Below are 20,525 nucleotides of genomic sequence, written 5' to 3'. Positions count from 1 at the left end.
TCATGGGGATAGGGCATGTCAGGGGTATGGCGAGGCTGGATGACACATCCTACATGGTTCTTGGCTATCTTACACTCTGTCCCTTCTCATTAAAATGTTACCCTCACACACTATACATGACACAGTGCATCTGCTTTCAGCAACCACTCATCTGTCTCTGCTTATTATTGACACCAAATGCTAATCCTTCTCCCTCTCTTCCTTTTCAGGTCAAAAAAATGTAGAGCTCCCAGGAGCTGAGGAGCTTGAAGAGAGCAGCACATAAGATGACACAGCATCACTCAATCTTACTTTACACTGGGAAACTCACTGAGCACTAGTGCACAGGAGCATAGTTGGGTGATGTAACGGCCCAAGAAGCACCATGATGTAGGGAGAGCTCACATCCTAGCTCTGCTCTAAAAGGCACAGATTAAGATTTCGATGGCATAGCTTACATTGAAAGACTGCTTCCTATACACCTGGACCTTTTAAGTGCACTGGGCAGCCTGACTATGAGCTTGCACATAATTGCAGAGAACATGGAGGAGCCCAGCTCTAACTTGTGTGGGATCATCCAACACAGCATTGAGACCATGCAGTTAACCATGGAGCGAGTGGGACCCCCAATGATTGAGCCTCTGGTGACAGCTTTAACAGCTTCTCTGGACGTTCAGACTACTACAACCGTGGCTCTGGGTATCTCCTCAGGTTTTAAATCCGTGAAGGAGAGCATGGATAGGAGTGTTGAGAGCATGGATAGAGGCATCCAGAACATCACTATACCCCTTCACCTTGTGTCATGCGGAGCGAATGTAGAGGCATAGCCCCATGACAGTGGCATTGGCTCCATGGGAGAGGCTCATGCTGTGCTCTCTCAGGATGACAGCATGCCTGCTCACCTGCCAACCTCTGATCCAGTGCCTTTGTTGTTTCTATACAGCCAGATGGACCAGATTACCCAGGCCAAGACTAAGACACAGCAGTCTGCAGCCAGGCCCCCTCAAGTGCCCTCAGTGGATGATCAGCAGCCTCTCTCCTCTCAGGCTCCTATGATAGGGGAACCACCTCGTAGGAGCACTAGAAAAGGAAAATGAGCACAGAGGCACTAAGGGATTGCACAGGGGATTTCATTTCAGCATTAAGAGAAGTAAAAGTTATTAAATCCACAATATGCTTGATGTTAAGTAAATAGGTTTTGTTTTATATTGATGTTGGTCTTCAAATTCTTAGTTATGTTAGAGGAAGACCAATGAGGTAGTAGTGTTGGAGGTCATTCAGAAGGTGGGTGGAAGGAATGGGTCATATGATGGGACTATTGGTGTGGGAGCCGGGGGGAGAGTTTGGTTAGGAGAATCCTCAATAATTTGTTGCCTTACAGCTCTGACAGCTGGCAGCACTGCTCATCCTTGGTCTTCCTCATTATCCTCTTCTTCCTCAACCCCTTCTTCACCTTGCTTCTGCACTTCTTTTCCTCTGGTGGCTGTAATATTTGGCCCCTCTGAATCACGTAGTTATGTAACATGCAGTAGACCACTACAAATCTGGAGACCCGCTCGGAGCTATACTGCAGGATCGGTCCAGGCTTTGCTTTTGGGCGTGTATGGTTTCCTGAATGACAGCTCTGTTTCGAGTGTGGCTCTCATTGTATTGGTGCTCAGAGTCTGTGCCGTGAGAGGGGTTTAAAATCAGGCCTGTTGTGCCAACTTCTTAAATTGAGTATTTTGTGGAACATTGATCATTTTATTCTGTTCTTTTACAGGTATTTGTTGTATCTTCAAATTAAAAGGGACATTTTTCATGGACGCTTGCTTTGCTGTTTGTCAGATGCTGCTTACTTGGGTGCATATACTTTACAAGGTAGGTCAGCAAGCACATCGGGACCCAGCTTGCACATTAATTTGGATTAATTCAAGTTATAATCTCCTTGAAAAAACTGTTGTCAAACTAAATATCACCCCTCTGATAAGGTTGATCAATTATTCTAAAATTAAATTGATATTGTTTTTAATTTTTTTTGATGTAGCAATAGCATTTTTACATACCATATACATATTTGTATAATTCTACAGTAGTTGAACATCAGAAGTATTGAAAATTGTACATGGCATCAACATTATTAATTAAATGGATACAATTATACAATGAAAATGCTGTACAACAGTATTATACAGCAACTCTTAGAGACACTGGAATAGCATATGGGCCACACACTGGCTACTACTCGGTACCACTGCTGCAAGGAAGTAAGTGCAAATAGCAAGATTTAACTTTAAAAGAATATTAGTGAAAGTGTTAAATATAAGGACTTTCATTACATAAATACTGTACTCCAGTCAACTGGTTTACGGTGTGATCTGACTGAACTTCATACACTGAGAATTTCATCATTCCTATGTTATTTATTGAGGTGAGTGATTGCTGTTTGATTTATGTCGCCATGTCACCTTCTAATCCGGAGAACTACAAGCCCTCCCAATAGCAGTCAACCGAGTAGGCCTTATGTCAGATATAAGAGATTACTTAGAATTTGCTGTGGTGGAGCATTTTTCTCAAATTTGATCCCCTATGGAGTATATTTTGCACTGTATGTAAAGTTAGAGATACAGAGGCAGATTTTCCTCCCGGGTGGAACGGCAGTGCAACTTTAGTGGGTCGAGACTTCTGCCTGCTCTATGCCTGCGCCCCTAGCAGGTTCACAGCAACATTCCCACCTGCTTCTGGGAGCTTGTGTGTGTGTGTGTATATATAATATATAATATATATATATATATATAGAGAGAGAGAGTGAAGTTTCTGGCAAGTTGCCCGTTTCATCTGCTGCAGTGTAACAGGCGACCTGCCTCCAGGGCAGCTGATGAGGAATCATTTTTCAACACATGTTTCAACACACCTGCAATCGATTCATTTCCCTTTGGGACATTTTAAATTTAAATTCCACCACCACCCCACTCCACATGCCAGGGCGGATGTGGAGAAAATGTTTCCAATTGTGGGTGAGTCCAGAATAAGGGGGCATATAAGATAGCCATTAACAGATTAAATAAAGAGTTTAGGAGGAATTTCTTTACACAGAGAGTGGTGAGAATGTGGAACGCACTGCCACGTGGAATGGTTGAATCAGATCGCATTGATCCATGTAACTGAAAGCTTGATGTTTATATGAGAGAGAAGGGACTAGAGGGACATGGGGGCAGGGTGGGAATAGGTAATTAGAGTGGGAGGAGCTTGTGTGAACTATAAAAACAGCAGCAAGAGCTAGAAGTGTGGAGAGCATGATGGTAAGGTCTGTGGTGTATATGGTCAGACTGGTTATGACCACTGATTGATACTGCTTGCAGTCTTACTGCCCTTGCTACTGTATTTTAGAAATCCTCAGACATAATAGTTATTGGTTTAGCTTATATATCTAAATCAATGGCGGGAAGGAGTTCCCGCATCAGGTTTTTTAAAAAAGCTGATCATAGAAATCGTCGTGCAACAGATCATTTGTTTTCAATTGCACAAAAAAAGTAATTCCAGTAATTAGCGGAGCACTTATAAAACAGTGCAAGTTAATATACTGTGAAGTATATTGCCTGAGTGTCAATGGGGTTTGCAATGAAATGAACAAAATAGGCTGTTAATATAAATAGTAGGTTCAACAGTGCTCTGAAATTCGTTGCTTTATGAATTTGCACAGTTAACAAATTGATACAATTTTGTCAGAGAACAAGTTTCATTTAGAAATATACTTCAATAATAGAAATCCAGTTTACTTCTTTTGTTGTACAGTTCACCATGTTATTAAACATGTTTCTCTCCTTGCAGCTGAATTGGGTGATTATGAGCCAGATGAACACCCGGAGGGTTACGTTAGTGAAATCAAGTTGTTTCCTAAACAAACACAGAAACTGGAAAGAAAAATGGGGCAGATTCATAAAAATGAACTAAGGTATTTTGTGATGTTTTAGCATCTTTTGTGGCTTTATCCTAGATCAGTTTCTGTATTTTAGATTATTCTCAATGGTGAGTTCTTAACTTCTAATGGCCTATCTTAATTGGGTATCTTCATTGGTCCTGATATCTAGGTAGGTTTTGGCAATGTGTCCAGGATAACGAACAGAAAACCTTTCTTTAAAATTTTCTTCACTACTGGATATGCGCTGTGCTTGTACAGAATTTCACTTGCGTCTTCAAATAGTGGCAGAGCATCACCACATCAGGCCTAATTTCAGACTTTTAACTGTCCAGTGAATTTATTGCACAATAGATGAACAAGTGAAGAGATAACATTAAAATAATATATGTATATATACTAGATATGATACTGTACTAACTTCTTGAAAGGAAAATAATTTTTTCACAGTATCTATGCTAAACTATTATGTTATACATAAGCTTTATATATGCAGCTACTTTATATACAAGTGGCAGCTGGTAGCACTCTCACTTCTGAGCCAGAAAGTTGTGGGTTTAAGCTCCACTACAGACTTGAGCACATATGTTAGGCTATACATCAGTGCAATGCTGAGGGATGCTGCAGAGTTGTTAGAGCTGTTGTCTTTCGGATGAGACATTAAACCAAGGTCCCATCTGCTTGCTAAGATCAATGTAAAAGATCCTGAGGCAAGGCCCCGCTCGCCTCTCCCTTAAAATCCTTGTTCTCTGCCGCCCACCATCCACATCTCCACCTTTGATGTTCTTGTCCCCAATGAACCCTTACTCTCTCCCACCCTGGCTGTTTACCTTGGTATGGCTCCCATCTTCAATTCCTGACGTCCAAGGGACTCAAATTTGAATGTTTATGGTGCACAACTGGTTTAGCTGTTCATCGCCAGATCTGGCTGGACGACATCAAGCACTATCAGGCCCTGCTCTACTCTGCCAAAACTGCTTACTGATGCAGGATCATACTGTAATGCAAAGATAATCCCCGGCTTCTTTTCTCCACTACCAAACGTCTTCTTAAACCCTTCGCCCCTTCCACCCCCTCCCCCCCCCACAACCTGATACTGTCCCACTTCCTTTCAAATCTGCCAACATCACCGTCTCCTCAAAAAACCCACCCATGACCCCAATGTTCATGCAAACTACCGCCCCATCTCCAACCTACCTTTCTTCTGCAAAGTCCTTGAGCGTGTGGTCGCCTCCCAAATCCGTGCCCATCTTTCCCGCACCTCCATGTTTGAACCTCTACAATCAGGGTTCCGCCCCTGCCACAGTACTGAAACAGTCCTAATCAAAGTCACAAATGACTTCCAATGTGACTGGGACTGTGACGCACTATCCCTTTTCATCCTCTTTGACCTGTCTGCAGCTTTTGACACGGTTGACCACACCATCCTCCTCCAGCACCCCCCCCACCCCAATATGTATTTATTATTTGTTTTTTCACATGAGATATTAAACCAAGACCCAGTCTGCCCTCTCAGGTAGATGCAAAAGATCCCATGGCACTATTTGAAGAAGAGCAGGGGACTTCTCCCCATGATCTGACCAATATTTGTCCCTCAACCAACATCACTAAAACAGATTACCTGCTCTTTTATTTCATTGCTATTTGTGGGACTTTGCTGAGTGCAAATTGGCTGCTATTTTTCCTCCGTACACAGGTGTCAGCCATGGCTCAGTGATAGCACTCTTGCCTCTGAGTCAGAAGGTTGCGGTTTCAAGACCCACTCCAAGGACTTGAGCACGAAGTCTAGGCTGACACTTCAGTGCTGTACTGAGGGAGTGCTGCACTGCCGGGGGATGAAATGTTAAGCCGAGGCCCATTCTGCCCTCTCAGGTGGATGTAAAAGATCCCATGGTACTATTTCGAAGAAGAGCAGGGGCGATCTCCCGGGTGTCCTGGCCAATATTTATCCTGCAAACAACAACTATAAACAGATTATCTAGTCATTATCACGTTACTGTTGGTGGGACCTTGCTGTGTGCAAATTGGTTGTCACGTTTCCTACATTAGAACAGTCACTACACTTCAAAAGTACTTTATTGGCTGTAAAACGCTTTATAAATGCATGTCTTTCACGTCTTTCTTATTACAACAGTCACTACATTTCAAAAATACTTCAATGTCTGTAAAGTGCTTTGAGACATCCTGAAGTCGTAAAAGATGCTATATAAGTTTAACCAACTTGATAGAATTTTTTGATGAGGTAGATGAGGGCAATGCAGTTGATGTGGTGTATATGGTTTTTCAAAAAGCGTTTGATAAAGTGCCACATGGTAGGCTTGCTATTAAGATTGCGGTCTATGAAATAAAGGGGGCAATGGCAACATGGATACAGAATTGGCTAAATGACAGGAAACAGAGAGTAGGGGTGAACAGTTATTTTTCGGACTCGTGGGAGGTGTGCAGCGGTGTTCGCCAGGGGTCGGTGCTGGGATCACTGCTTTTCTTGATATATATTAATGACTTGGACTTGGGAGTACAGGGTATAATTTCAAAATTTGCAGATGACACAAAACTTGGAAGGGTAGTGAAGACCGAGGGTGATAGTGATAGACTTCAAGAGGATATAGACACTCTGGTGGCTTGGGTGGACATGTGGCAGATGAAGTTTAACGCGGAAAAATGCGAGGTAATGCATTTCGGTAGGAAAAATGAGGCAAGGCAATATAAACTAGAGGGCATAATTCTAAAAGGGGTAGAGGAACAGAGGGATCTGGGGGTATATGTGCACAAATAGTTGAAGGTGGCACAGTAGGTTGAGAATGCGGTTAAAAAAGCATACGGGATCCTGGACTTTATAAATAGAGGCATAGAATACAAAAGCAAGGAAGTCGTGATGAACCTTTATAAAACACTGGTTCAGCCACAACTGGAGTATTGTGTCCAGTTCTGGGCACTGCACTTTAGGAAGGATGTGAAGGCCTTAGAGAGGGTGTAGAGGAGATTTGCTAGAATGATTCCAGGGATAAGGGACTTAAATTACGTGGATAGACTGACGAAGCTAGGATTGTTCTCCTTGGAACAGAGTAGGTCGAGAGGAGATTTGTTAAGAGGTATTCAAAATCATGAAGGGTCTAGACAGAGTAGATAGAGAGAAACTGTTTCCATTGGCAGAAGGGTCAAAAACCAGAGGGCATAGATTTAAGGTGATTGGCAAAAGAACCAAAGGTGACATGGGGAAAAACTTTTTTACACAGCGAGTGGTTAGGATCTGGAATGCACTGCCTGAGGGAGTGGTGGAGGCAAATTCAACCATGGCCTTCAAAAGGGAACTGGATACGTGTTTGAAATGAAAAAATGTGCAGGGCTGCAGGGATAGGGCGGGGCAGTAGGACTAGCTGAAATGCTCATGCATAGAGCCGGCGCGGACTCGATGGGCCGAATGGCCTCCTTCCATGCTGTAACCTTCTATGATTCTATAAATGCAAGTTCTTTATTTCTTTGCCTCTTCCCTCCAGATAAGACTTCGAATTCATTATACTACTGTACGTGATCCTTAATTATTTTTCAAATAATCTATATGAATGTTTTTTGAATTTACATTACTGCTTTAATGATTTAAAAATATCAGTTTAATGGCTCTTTTAGGGGACAGACTGCAGCTGTTGCTGAACTGAACCTGCTGGAGAAAGTTCATACGTTAGAAACCTATGGCGTTGATCCCCATCCTTGCAAGGTAACAATAAACTGTTTTATTGTAGATTTTTTTTTGGCTTACCTCTATTATCAAAACATATGCACTGAAAACCATAACTTTCTAAATGTAAAGATAAAAAGAAAAGCTACAAATTTTGGAATTCTGAAATAAAAGAAATAGCTGGAAATACAAGGTAAGTCAGCACCTAAAAGAGAAAGATAGATTAACATTACCCACGATGAAGTGTCTCACTTATCAACACCATCACACTATGCACACAAGGTACAGCAAGATTTGTATGTAAATTTGAATGTTATTTTCTATATACTTTGATATGAAGTTTAAAATTTAAGTTGTCTTTCTCTTTCAGATGTGACTGACCCATTGTGCATTTCCAATATTTTCTTTTTATTTGACATTCTTTTTTACTGTGAATTTGTACAGCTTTTATTTAAATAACCTCCTCTCTTAAACCTAATATACCAGAAATGTTATCCCAGTGCAGTTGTACAAATTTGTCTCTGGTAAGACCATTTCAGTCTTTGTGATGAAGGTATTCCATATTTTTATAATGCTTTTGATGTTGCACTTAAACAAATTGACTTATTTGTGTTATCACTGACAATAACAGCTGCAGTCATTATACAGACGTGAATGGAATAGATAAATTATGATTACCTTTGTTAGGTTGATGTTTTTATGCATATGAGCTTTTGAAACCACAGAAATCTTGTGAAGCGATGGGGACTTGTTTTTGATCTTCCTTTGGCAGTAACAATGTCATTTTTATTAGTGGTAAACAACAAGCACATTTGATGAAAAGATATTAGCAAATAAATCCGAAACACAGGAAGTACTGAAAACAGACAATTTTAGATTATGAACAAACAAAGTAAATGTCAGGCTGAAGTTAAATATAATTCATGTCACAAGTAAGTAAAATTGTGCTAAATATTAACAATAAAATTTTAGAGTACAGCTATGTTGTAATGCATAGGAATTCTTATAACCTATAACGTAACTGTGTATTGGTGCACATTGAAGCAATATTAGTGAGCATGAGAAAAATGAGTCATAAATAATGTGATCCTCAAAAGAGACATGAGTCATAAATGCACTTACAAGTCCTTTAGATGTTACTACAGAAAATGTTTATTATGAAGAAAATTGTAAACAATTAATCATGGATTTTTATTGTCTTCAAATTATCTTTAATCTTCAGAAAGGTTATTTGCATTTTTAGTTGATTTTTAAATCTATTTTACACTGCTTCAAATGCTCAGGTTGTTAGATCATTTTGTGAGCACAGCATGAAGTTTTAATGTACAGCATAAGAAAAGCTCACTTTTTTTTACAATGCTGGTGATAAAGTGAGGCAGCTGATAGAGTAAAGATACGTGGGATTTTTATTACAATGTTTGAGTTTATATTGTCCATTTACGCATTTAATTCTATCTTGTTCCATAATCACTGTTCTTAAAAATCTATTGATTTAGAACTACTCACACCATGGGCTCGATTTTAGCAGGCCTGCGGGTTCCCAGCGGGTGGTCCTCCAGGAGCGTGGAAAACGCGGACGGCTAATTGAGTGCGCCCCCCGCGCGATCGCGGGATAATTGATCAAATTAAGCCCTGCTTCCGGGTTCTCCGCTCCCCAGCTGCGTGCCGGCGGGCTGCGCATGCGCACTACCGTTTACGCGATGTAGGAGCTCCACTTAAAGGGGCAGTCCCCCAAAGCCCCTCCTGCTGCAATCAAGAGGCAAAACAGAATGGTGCAACCCAGGGGCAAGGCTGCGCCACGCTTCTCGGACCTCGCACTGCAGCTGATGCTGGAGGGTGTGAGGAGGAGGAGGGACACGCTGTTCCCTGCGGACGGACGCAAGTGCCCTGGCTCCGCCACCAGGAAGGCATGGGCAGAGGTGGCGGCGGAGGTCGGCAGCAGGGCCAACACCCCCAGGACATGGGAGCAGTGCCGCAAACGGTTCAATGACCTCACTAGGTCCGGCAAGGTGAGTACACCAACGCACCCTCCCACAACCCGTCCCCACCATCACGCTAAACAGATCACAACCCCTCCTGCAGAGCCACCACAGCGCTCCCGCAGCAATCCTCACAGCCACTCACTCACCATCCTCGCCGTGCCCGCTAGTACCCACCGTCCCTGTCCCCACCCGAACACTACCACACACCCCAATCCCCATGCAATGGGATGGGCATGTGGCGCACGCATCCTCCCATCCATCTGCCCCACGCTCAACCCACCCACACTGATGCTTGATGCGTCTCACTATGCAATATGCAATCACTCACGCATCTGTGTTTTGCCTTGACAGGAGAAGAGATGCAAGAACAACAGAGAAAGGGCCTGCACCGGAGGGGGCCCACCGCACGTGGTCGATCTGACCGATGCAGAGGTGGAGGCGCTCGACCTCGCCGGCACGCCACATTGCCTCTCTGTTGCGGATGGCGAGTCTGTCGCTGCGGAAACGGCCGGTAAGGGAAAGCTGACACTCAACACTCATGATCGCGAGTGACCGTATCATCACCTGGCATCAGGCGCACCGTAACGTTTGTGCACATGCCTCATAGTGCCCTCTGTTCTCTTGCAGGGCCGTCTGCGAGCGATGCGATTGAGGAGGGCGATTCCTCAGAGGACATGCCGGTCTCTGAGGGTGCATCGTCACATATGAGCCAACCATCCACCAGCGCAGAGACACGCACCTCGGTGGGTCCCCCTCGCCAACTAGTTGGGGTAGCACTTGGTGATTCACCGCGCACGTGTGAGCATGAGCAGACCCTGGTGGCAGGGGCAGCCGCGGAGGGTCCGCGTTGGTGGGAGCACTCATCTCCAGGCTCTGCTCAGCCGGACCCAGATGCTGAACCCAGGGGGCCACCAGTCAAAAGGAGAGTCGTCGAGGGGCACCAGCTAATTGCCGAGGTACTGGGAGAGGTGCCGCGCGCATTGTCCACAATTGCGCAGGTGATGGAGGAGTCCAACTCCTGCATGCGGGCATTGGTGGTGCAGGCACAGGAGGGTACCAGTGATATAGTGTCGCGGGTAGGTGCGGGAGCGTCTGCGGTGGAGGACAGGCTGGCCTCCCTCGAGTGTCACGCACAGCTCCACATCGAGTCCGTGCAGGCCCTGACAACGGCTGTACGGATTCAGGGTGAGCAACATTCCGCCGCCATAAATAGGCTGACGGATACACTAGGGGTGGCCTTACAAGGCCTCACACATGCCATCCAAACTGTCGTCCAGCAGGGTGGAAGGGGTGATGTGGGCCGAGGCCACGAGAGGGATGATGGTGACCGGGGATATGGAAGCGGGGACGCTTCTCAGGGTGCCCCCACGTCCCACCCGTTGTCCCCCTCTCAACCAGTACCCGCAATGGTGCCTCCTCTCCAGGTGGCCGAGTCTGCCCCTGCACAGGTGCAGGAGGAGCAGTCTGTGGAGGTGCCCTCACGGGCACCGAAACCCAGGGGCCGTCCGCCCAAAGCATCTACCTGGTTAAGGCAAGAACAGGAGCAACCTGCCACTACCTCTGCTGGAGCCACAGGGGTAGCACCACGTAGGGGTACCCAGAAAAGAAATCCAAAGGCGTTATAAGCACAAAGGGAATGCACCAGGGTGTCTGTTAATTTGTATACTTTTTGTTTATAGTATTGCACCTTGTACATATTAAACACTATCGTTCTCACCACTCCTGCCACCTCTCGTCCATTCTTCCGCGGCCTGTGCAATAGATGCGTTCCGTGCAGCCCATCATGACGGCGGACACCTGCTGCCGCCCATTGGGCACACTGCTGTGGGTGCAGGAGTACTGGCAACACTCTTCAGTGGAGGGGGCTGGTATGGCCCCTCGCATGTGCAGGTGAGGAGATGCGAACGCCTCGCACTGTCTGACTCGAGGAGAACCGTTGACGTATGAGTGCTTCCCTGGCCCGGTGAGCATCCCGGTGAGTCGGGGTTCGGCGCATGGGTCGTACATCATCCTCTGGCACGTCCCCCTCCTCCCCCTCCCCCTCCTCCTCCTCCACCTCCTCCTCCACCTCCACCTCCTCGTCCTCATCGCCGTCCTCAATGTGGGTGGCGGGTGTGGATTGGGCCTCCTCCAGCGGCACCCCTCTCTGTTGGGCCATGTTGTGCAGGGCACAGCAGACAACTATGATTCGTCTCACTCTGAATGGTGTGTATTGGAGCGCTCCCCCAGAACGATCAAGGCACCTGAAGCGCATCTTGAGCAGCCCTATGGTCTGCTCAATTGTAGACCTGGTAGCAGTGTGGCTGTCATTGTACCGACGCTCCGGCTCGGTGATGGGGTTCCTCAGAGGCGTCATGAGCCACATGTGTAGGGGATACCCCTTGTCGCCGAGGAGCCAGCCGTTGCCGGCGTTGGGTGCCTGCAGGATGGGCGGGACGGCGGACTCCCTGAGGACGAAGGCATCGTGGCAGCTGCCGGGGTATCTGGCGCACACGTGTAGGAATCTCTGGCGGTGGTCACCGATGAGCTGCGCGTTCATGGAGTGATACCCCTTCCTGTTGATGAACGGCCCTGGCTCATGCGGAGGTGCCCGTATTGCGATGTGGGTGCAGTCGATTACACCCTGTACCCGTGGGAAGCCAGCCATGGCATGGAATCCAACCGCCCTCTCCATCTGGCTGCGCTCGTCCATGGCGAAGTTGATGTAGTGCGAGGCCCTGCGGAACAACCCATCGATGACCTGCCTTATGCACTTGTGTGCAGACGACTGACAGACCCCGGTGATGTCCCCAGTGGCACCCTGGAAGGATCCGGATGCGAAGAAGTTGAGGGCAGTGGTGACTTTGACGGCGACAGGTAAGAAGATGCTGCTTGGTCCATCCGGGAGCAGCTCGTCGTTAAGGAGGCTGCAGATGTCGGCGACTACCTGGCGATTGACTCTGAGCCGCCGTATGCACTGCTTCTCGGAGAGGTCCATGAAGCTGAGCCTCGGTCTGTACACCCTGTGCGGAGGGAGGTGCCTCCTGCGACGCATCTCTCTCTGCGGTTGCCCTCCCTCCTGCTGTGCAGGTGGGTGTGCCACAGCACCGTGTTGGGGGGCTCCACGTCGCTGAGGCGGACGGCGTGGACTGCGAGGCTGCTGGGGCTGGTCATGCTGTTCGTCCTCCGAGGATGTCAACGCACCACCCATCTGGCAGGTGTTGGTCTGAGGGGTTGTGCAGGGTAGGTAGGTGGTTCCTCGCACTGGGGCTGCGGTTTCACGTCGGTCTGTCCTCTGGCTTGGAGGGGGGTGGTGGAGGGCAGGGGTTGCCCTATGTGACGCGGTGGCCTCCTGCGTGGGTGAGGGCTCTCCCCCCCCCCCCCCCCCCTGTGGAGTGCACCTTGGCAGCTGCCACAGGCTGCTTGCTGCAACACGTCCGGTTGGAGTGAGACTGTTTCCCCCAGTGTGTGAAACAGTCTGAGTTGAAGCTAAAATCCCACACTTCCTGTTATGACAGCTGAATCAGGTCATTTAATGACCTCAACAAGCAAGGTAAATACACTCAAGTGGCATCCCACTGGCTTTAATTGCCTGCGGGATTCCCACCAGCGGGGTCTGCGCACGCAACCCCGCACGTCGGCGGGATCGAGGCGCGATCCGGTGATGCGCCTGGATATCGCGATTTTCGACCCCCCCCCCAGCTGGGAACGCACCCGGAACCCGCCGGTAAAATCGAGCCCCATGTACATCTGTATGGAAAAAAATTCACCCTTACACAAAACGTTAGGTTAATTTTATTGTAGTCTGCAGGCATTTCTCAGACATGAGATACATGTTTTACCTCAGCTTTGCCTTTGCTGTTAATTACAGTGACCATCATTCATGACATTTATGTGTCCTCTGTTGAAGATTCTTTCCAATTACCATTCTTACTCTCTGATTTTAACTTGCAAGTCACAATACTGGATTCACAAGGAGTGATTTTCAATAGCTGTCTGAACATTTCTCGCCTTTAAAACAGGTAGCCAGCTGAGAAAATTTGAGTGAGAGGAACATTGGCCGCCCCTTGAATACCCAAGGTCCGCCTATTGCAACTTGCAGGCATGCCTGTAAGTGGGTGCCCGGCATGCTCGCCTCTTTCGGGCTGGAGGCTGTTTAAATATACAAATCGGGATCCTACATCCATTTTACCAGGTGGTGAGTGGTGTAACCAGCGGCCCATAAAGGGACTGCCCGCAGCCGCGCCACAAAAGAGGCCCAAATATTTTTTTCTTTTATTTTTGTGGAGCCAATCCTTTCTTAGTTTGCATGTACACATCACTTTCACATAAGGCCACCGTGAAGCCTTTACCAGCTATTTTGGCTCTTTTTCCCTCCCCAAACAAGAACTTGGTTGACAAACATTTCTATGAAGATTGAAAATCCTTTTGTTTGTTCAGATTTGATGTGTCATAACGATACCTACCACTTGAACAGTTTTGTCATGGTTGCTCCATTTGTATAAAATTTTCTGAGTGAATCCTTGGGATTAATACACAGCACTTAAATCCTTATAATAACTATTGGGAACTAATTTAAATCTTTAAATTCTCTTCCCCTGAAGTTTAAATACCAGAAGAAAACAACTAACACTGTTTAATTAGTAACTAACCTGGTCACTTAGGGTCATTAAATACAGTACAAACTAAAACCCAATGTAATTCTCCCATCCGTAACCCATTTTCCCTTTACTCCTAATCCCAGCCAGTGTTTACGTGCAAACAGGCCGCCGTAACTTCTCCAGAAGTGCGGCGGAGAGGGAGCAGCTCCGAGGAAATTCCCAACCAGTGTTTCCAACGCTCTGTAAGTTACTCTTTAAAATTTAGGTTGCACATTTTATCAAACATGCATCAGCTTTTCAGAACATGCGAATTCCCCTGTCCATTTCTAGTTAATTTCCTGGTAAGCCTGGAGTTTTCCACTTCATTAATACACAGCAGTAAGCCTTAGAGAACTAACGGTTTGTAAATTTGATTGATTCCCCTGCAAACACAAGAATTTCCAGGAACAGGAAAATAGGCCCAACCAGTTCACCCCTTTATAAATCATTAATCAACCTTGACCCGACTGCCTCCTCAGATACCTTCATTCTTTTTCATTCTCTGGATGAGAGTTTTGCTGGCATTAGCCAAGTTGCCCTGAGTTTGATACAACTGTGTGACTTGCTAGGCCACTTCAGAGGGCAGTTAAGAGTCAACCACATTGGTGTGGACTGGAATCACATATAGGCCAGGGAATTAGTGAACCAGCTTTTAATTTTTAAACTGAATTCAAATTCTCAGACTGTGGGATTTGAACTTATGTTCAACTGAATTATTAGTCCAGGGCTTTGGATTATGAACCCAGTAACATAACCATTACACTACCGTGCCAGGCCCATTTCTATTGAGCAATACATCTAATTCCCGCTTGTACTGTCTGCTTCAATGGCCTTCTGGCTCACTTCCCTTCTTACTTCTAACTTCTTAATTTTTAACTTCTGTTTTCATCCTTCATAATAATAAATAATTTAGCTCAATAAAATTTTGAATAGGCTGTTTGAAGAGTTCTCCTTTCCAAAGGAAACAAGCCCAACTTCCTTAACCTTTCCTCGTAACTTAAATTATTTATGCACTCTGAAGGACAACAACCTAATAATAACCTATTATTAGGTTATTAGAACTACACATGGTACTCCAGATGGGGTCTGAGCACAATGTTGGGATGGAACTTGCTGGAAAAATAATTGTTAATGATGCAAGCCGTTATTAATGTGCAAATAAGCCAGCAAGTTCAGGGGACTAAGAGATTCGTCGTGAGTTGCGAATCTCCAGACCTTGCTGGTCGATTTACACCGTTCCGCCGCTTATTTTGCTCAAACAGCTACTCACCCTTAGCCTCCTCGTTATTTTTAAGAACTTGCTGGATTTGCACATTAATTGCTCATTAAACTCGCCACAGAAAGTTAAGCCTGGTAATTAATAGCGTAAGTACCCTTTTAACGATGTGATTGTTAATGACTGCCAATCAACCTCTCTGGCCGAGAAAGGGAACAAATCAAACTCTGGAGTCTCATTCCTTCAGGTAATGAATTGTTGTTAGAGATTTTAAAAATGTCAAATTTTAAATTGTTAAATTTTTTTCTCACTGTTCCTTTGTCTCTCTTTTTTCTCTCTCGTAATCCAATCTTTCTTTCCCTCTCATTATTTCTCTTTCTGTAACCAATTTGACTTTAATTCACCCACCTTCTTCGTCGTTCTTCTGTTTCTTTCTCAATCCTTAAATCTCATTGGTTGAGGAGATACACTGTTGGTCCTGCCATTCACTAAGGTCCCAGATGCACCGTTACCCTCGCTGTGCCATTATCAGCTCGCACTTCCAGCAAAGAAACTATTATAGCACTGGAAAGGGATGACGTAGTTGAGGGGTCAAAGACAGAATCTATTTGGTTAGAATTAAGGAACAATAGAGGAGCTATTACGCGACTGGGTGTATACTGTAGGCCACCAAATAGTGGGAAGGGGATAGAGGATCAAATTGCAGGCAAATTACACAAAGATGCAAGAACTATAGAGTAGTTATCCCAATATGGACTGGAATAGTAACAGTGTAAAGGGCAAAGAGGGGGAGGTATTCCTGAAATGTATACAAGAGAACTTTCTTGATCATTGTTTCCAGCCCAACGGGGAAGGAAGCAGTGCTGGATCTCGTTCTGGGGAATTAAGTGGGGCAAGTGGAGCATGATTCAGTGGGGAAGCATTTGGGGAACAGTGATCATAATATCATCAGGTTTAGAATAGTTATGGAAAAGGCAAGGAACAATCAAGCATAAAAATACTAAACTGGAGGAGGGCTAATTTCAGTGAGTTAAAAAGGGATCTTGCCCTGGTGGATTGGAATCAAAAATTGGTAGGCAAACAATAATTGATCAATGGGAGGCCTTCAAGGAGGAGATGGTTCAGGTACAGAGTAGACATACTCCCAAGAGTGTGAAAGGAAGGACATCCAAAGCTAGATCTCCCTGGGTGACTAAAGATATAGGGATTAAAATGAAACAGAAAAAGGAGGCTTATGACAAATGTAAGGTTCATAATACAGTAGAGAACCAGACTGAATACAGAAAGCAAAGAGGAGATCTACAAAGGGAATAAGAGGGGCAAAGTGAGTGCATGAGAATAGATTAGTGACTAACATAAAAGGGAATGAAAAAGTCTTTTATAAACATACAAATAGCAAACGGGTAGTGAAAGGAAGGGTGGGGCCAATTAGGGACAACTAAAGGTGACCTTCTTAAGAACATAAGAACATAAAAAATAGGAGCAGGAGTAGGCCATATGGCCTCTGGAGCCTGCTCCGCCACTCAGTAAGATCGTGGCTGATCTTCGACCTCAACTCCACTTTCCCGCTCGATCCCCATATCCCTCGGTTCCCCTAGAGTCCAAAAATCTATCTCGGCCTTGAACATATTCAACAACTCAGCATCCATAGCCCTCTGGTGGAGAGAATTTCAAAGATTCACAACCCTCGGAGTGAAGAAATTCCTCCGCATCTCGGTCTTAAATCGTCGACCCCTTATCCTGAGACTGTGCCCCCATGTTCTAGACTCTCCAGCCAGGGGAAACAATCTCTCAGCATCTACCCTGTCAAACCCCCTCAGAATCTTATATGTTTCAATGAGATCACCTCTCATTCTTCTAAACTCCAGAGAGTATAGGCCCATTCTACTCAATCTCTCCTCATAGGACAATCCTCGTATCCCAGGAATCAATCTGGTGAACCTTTGTTGCACCGCCTCTAAGGCAAGTATATCCTTCCTTAGATAAGGAGGCCAAAATTGTACACACTACTCCAGGTGAGGTCTCACCAAAGCCCTGCACAGTTGTAGTAAGACTTCCTTACTCTTGTACTAAAACCTCCTTGCAATAAAGGCCAATATGCCATTTGCCTTCTTAATTGCTTGCTGTACTTGCATGTTAACTTTCTGTGTTTCGTGTACAAGGACACCAAAATCCCTCTGAACACCAACATTTAATAGTTTCTTACCATTTAAAAAATATTCTGTTTTTCTATTCTTCCTACCAAAGTGAATAACCTCACATTTCCCCACATTATACTGCATCTGCCACCTTCTTTCCAACTCACTTCACCTGTCTATATGCCTTTGTAGACTCTCTATGTCCTCCTCACAGCTTACTTTCCCACCTAGCTTTGTATCTTCAGCAAACTTGGATACATTACACTCGTTCCCTTCATCTGAGTCATTAATATAGATTGTAAATAGCTGAGGCCCAAGCACTGATCCTTGCGGCACCCCACTAGTTACAGCCTGGCAACCTGAAAATGACCCGTTTATCCCTACTCTGTTCTCTATCCATTAACCAATCCTCTATCCATGCTAATATATTAACCCCCATTATCTTGCTTAACAACCTTTTATGTGGCACTTTCTCAAATAGCTTTTGAAAATCATACTACATCCACTGGTTACCCTTTACCTACCCTGCTAGTTAGATCCTCAAAAAACTCTAATAAATTTGTCAAACACGATTTCCCTTTCATAAAACCATGTTGACTCTGCCTAATATTATTATGATTTTCTAAGTGCCCTGTTACCACTTCCTTAAGAATGGATTCTGGCATTTTCCCAACGACTGATGTCAGGCTAACTGGCCTGTAGTTCTCTGTTTTCTCTCTCCCTCCTTTCTTGAATAGCGGTGTTACATTTGCTACCTTCCAATCCGCTGGGGCCGTTCAAGAATCTAGGGAATTTTGGAAGATCATAACCAATGCATCCACTATCACTGCAGCCACCTCTTTTCGAACCCTAGGATGTAGGCCATCAGACCCAGGGAATTTATCGGCTTCTAGTCCCATTTTTTTCTCCAGTACTTTTTCTCTACTGATATTAATTACTTGAAGTTCCTCACTCTCATTAGCCCCTTGGTTCCCCACTATTTCTGGTATGCTTTTTGTGTCTTCTACTGTGAAGACAGATACAAAGGGGTCAATTTTCGGATGGCCGAGCGGGTGCGTTCATCGCGGGGGGGGCTCCTAAAATTGGGGATTCCCAGAGTGGGTCCGGAGCCCGGCTCCAACCCGTCCACTTCCGGGTTCCCCAATGATGCGAGTCGGTGCGCGCGCAGCCTCCGCATGTGGGACTCCCACCGGCAATCAAAGCCGGCGGGATCCTACTTAAGATCATTATCTGGGCACTTCAGGTCGTTTACAGACCTCATTAGTTGGAGATTTTAGGAGGATTCAGATTTTGGACTTCCCAGAGCGTGTTTCCCATGCTGGGGGAAACACTCCATGTTCAAACAGACGTGTTGCAGCCAGCAGCCAATGGCAGTTGCAAAGGTCCATTTAACAGGTGTGGGGTAATCCCTCATTCATTGCAGCAGGCACTCTGTCACCTCAGACAAAATTTTGCCTGCCACACCGTTGTGTCCACACTCAAAATTATTACATCATACCCTAAACTTTGCTGTCCAAACACATTTACCTACTTTGTGGACCCCCTTACACTCTCACCATCAGGATCGGGGCGGGAGGTTCCATAGCTGCATTCATCACTCCGAGGAGGACGAGCAACATCACTGGCCTCGCCAGGCATGTCGTCCACCTCCGCCACATGGAGCTACATAACACAGTGCTGCGCGACACGCACTTGCACAAAGTTGTCGTGGAACTACACATACAACCACTGTAGGGTGACCCAATGGGTGGCATCAAGGGTGTTCATGGAGAACCTCATGAAAGGGCCTTATTGCACAAGCCAGTCAAGAATGGCCAAGATGTGGCAGTAGTGGTGACAATATAATATGTATTGTGAGTTGATCAGAAATCAAATATAAGTAAAAACCATGACAAACCCTCAAACACCCTTGTGCATCCCCTTCATGCTCACGACACGTTTGCCTTACGCTTCCTACATCACATACGTAATGCATGCCCTGTGGCTGCAGCACAGGTAGTGGCAGGTGAGGTGAGGCTGACCATGAAAGAGATGCACAAGAGCGAGTATGAGACAGAGCCATGAGATTGTATGAGGATTGGGTTGAGTGGTAGTGGTGGGATGAGTACTGGGGAGGTGAGGAAGTGCTGGTAAGATTAGTATGAGGGTTCAGTGGGTGTGAGGAGTGATGTGATAGAATAGTATTGGCAGTGCAGAAGGAGATATGGGGTGGGGGTGGTGATGTGGCAGATGGAGTGTAGGGGAATGAGTAAGAGTACTCGCTTCGGCTGACCTGCTTAGGTCATTGAAGCGCCTCCTGCACTGTATGCAGGTGCGTGATATGTTGGTGGTGCAGGTGACCTCCTCTGCCACCTCGAGCCAGGCCTTCCTGGTGGCAGAGGCAGGCCGCTACCTCCTGCCCGCCGGTTGGAAGTTCTCCCTCCTCCTCCTCTTCTTCCTCCTCCTCCTCACCCCATCCAGTAAGACCCGGAGTGAAGCATCATTAAACCTGGGAGCAGCCTTCCCCCTGGGCTGCTCCATGCTGTAATTTTTCCTATTTTCTGCAGCATCAGTCAGTGGAGGACTGCCCCTTTAAATAGGGCTCCTCCAGCCGACAGCCTATGATGCGAGTGCGCAGTCCACCCACTGCACAGCTTTCCAGCGCAAAACCCGGAAGCCAAGGTAAGTGGCATCAATTTACTTACGGTCGCGTGCCAAACCCACCGATTTCACTGGGCGCATTACCCACGTGCCCAGTCGACCCCCCGCTGGCAACCTGCCTCCCTCCTAATATCGGGCCTAAAATATTTGTTTAATGTCTTTGCAATTTGCTTATTCCCCATTATAATTTGTCCTGTCTCTGCCTCTAAGGTACCCACGTTTACTTTCACTAATCTCTTTTTACATACTTGTAGAAGCTCTTACCATCTGTTTTTATATTTCTTGCTGGTTTACTTTCATATTCTGTCTTCTCCCTTTTTATCAATTTTTTGTTCATCCTTTGCTGGTTTCCAAAACATTCCCAATCCTCAGGCTTA

At 45.8% G+C, this 20,525-nt stretch overlaps 1 protein-coding gene across 1 annotated transcript in view; it reads left to right on the top strand.

Annotated features, from left to right (window-relative positions):
- Nucleotides 1-20,525, top strand: part of frmd3 (FERM domain containing 3) — a 241,215-nt gene that overhangs the window by 126,201 nt on the left and 94,489 nt on the right. The window contains exons 5-7 of the mRNA XM_067982208.1: nt 1,742-1,839; nt 3,790-3,913; nt 7,505-7,592. Coding sequence (XP_067838309.1) covers nt 1,742-1,839; nt 3,790-3,913; nt 7,505-7,592 — 310 coding nt within the window. The remainder of the gene's footprint in view (nt 1-1,741; nt 1,840-3,789; nt 3,914-7,504; nt 7,593-20,525) is intronic.

Source organism: Heptranchias perlo, chromosome 4 (assembly GCF_035084215.1).
Source record: "Heptranchias perlo isolate sHepPer1 chromosome 4, sHepPer1.hap1, whole genome shotgun sequence".
In the NCBI taxonomy this organism is placed as follows: domain Eukaryota; kingdom Metazoa; phylum Chordata; class Chondrichthyes; order Hexanchiformes; family Hexanchidae; genus Heptranchias; species Heptranchias perlo.
Note: the sequence above shows the minus strand (reverse complement) of the source record. Positions and strands in the feature narration are given on the sequence as shown.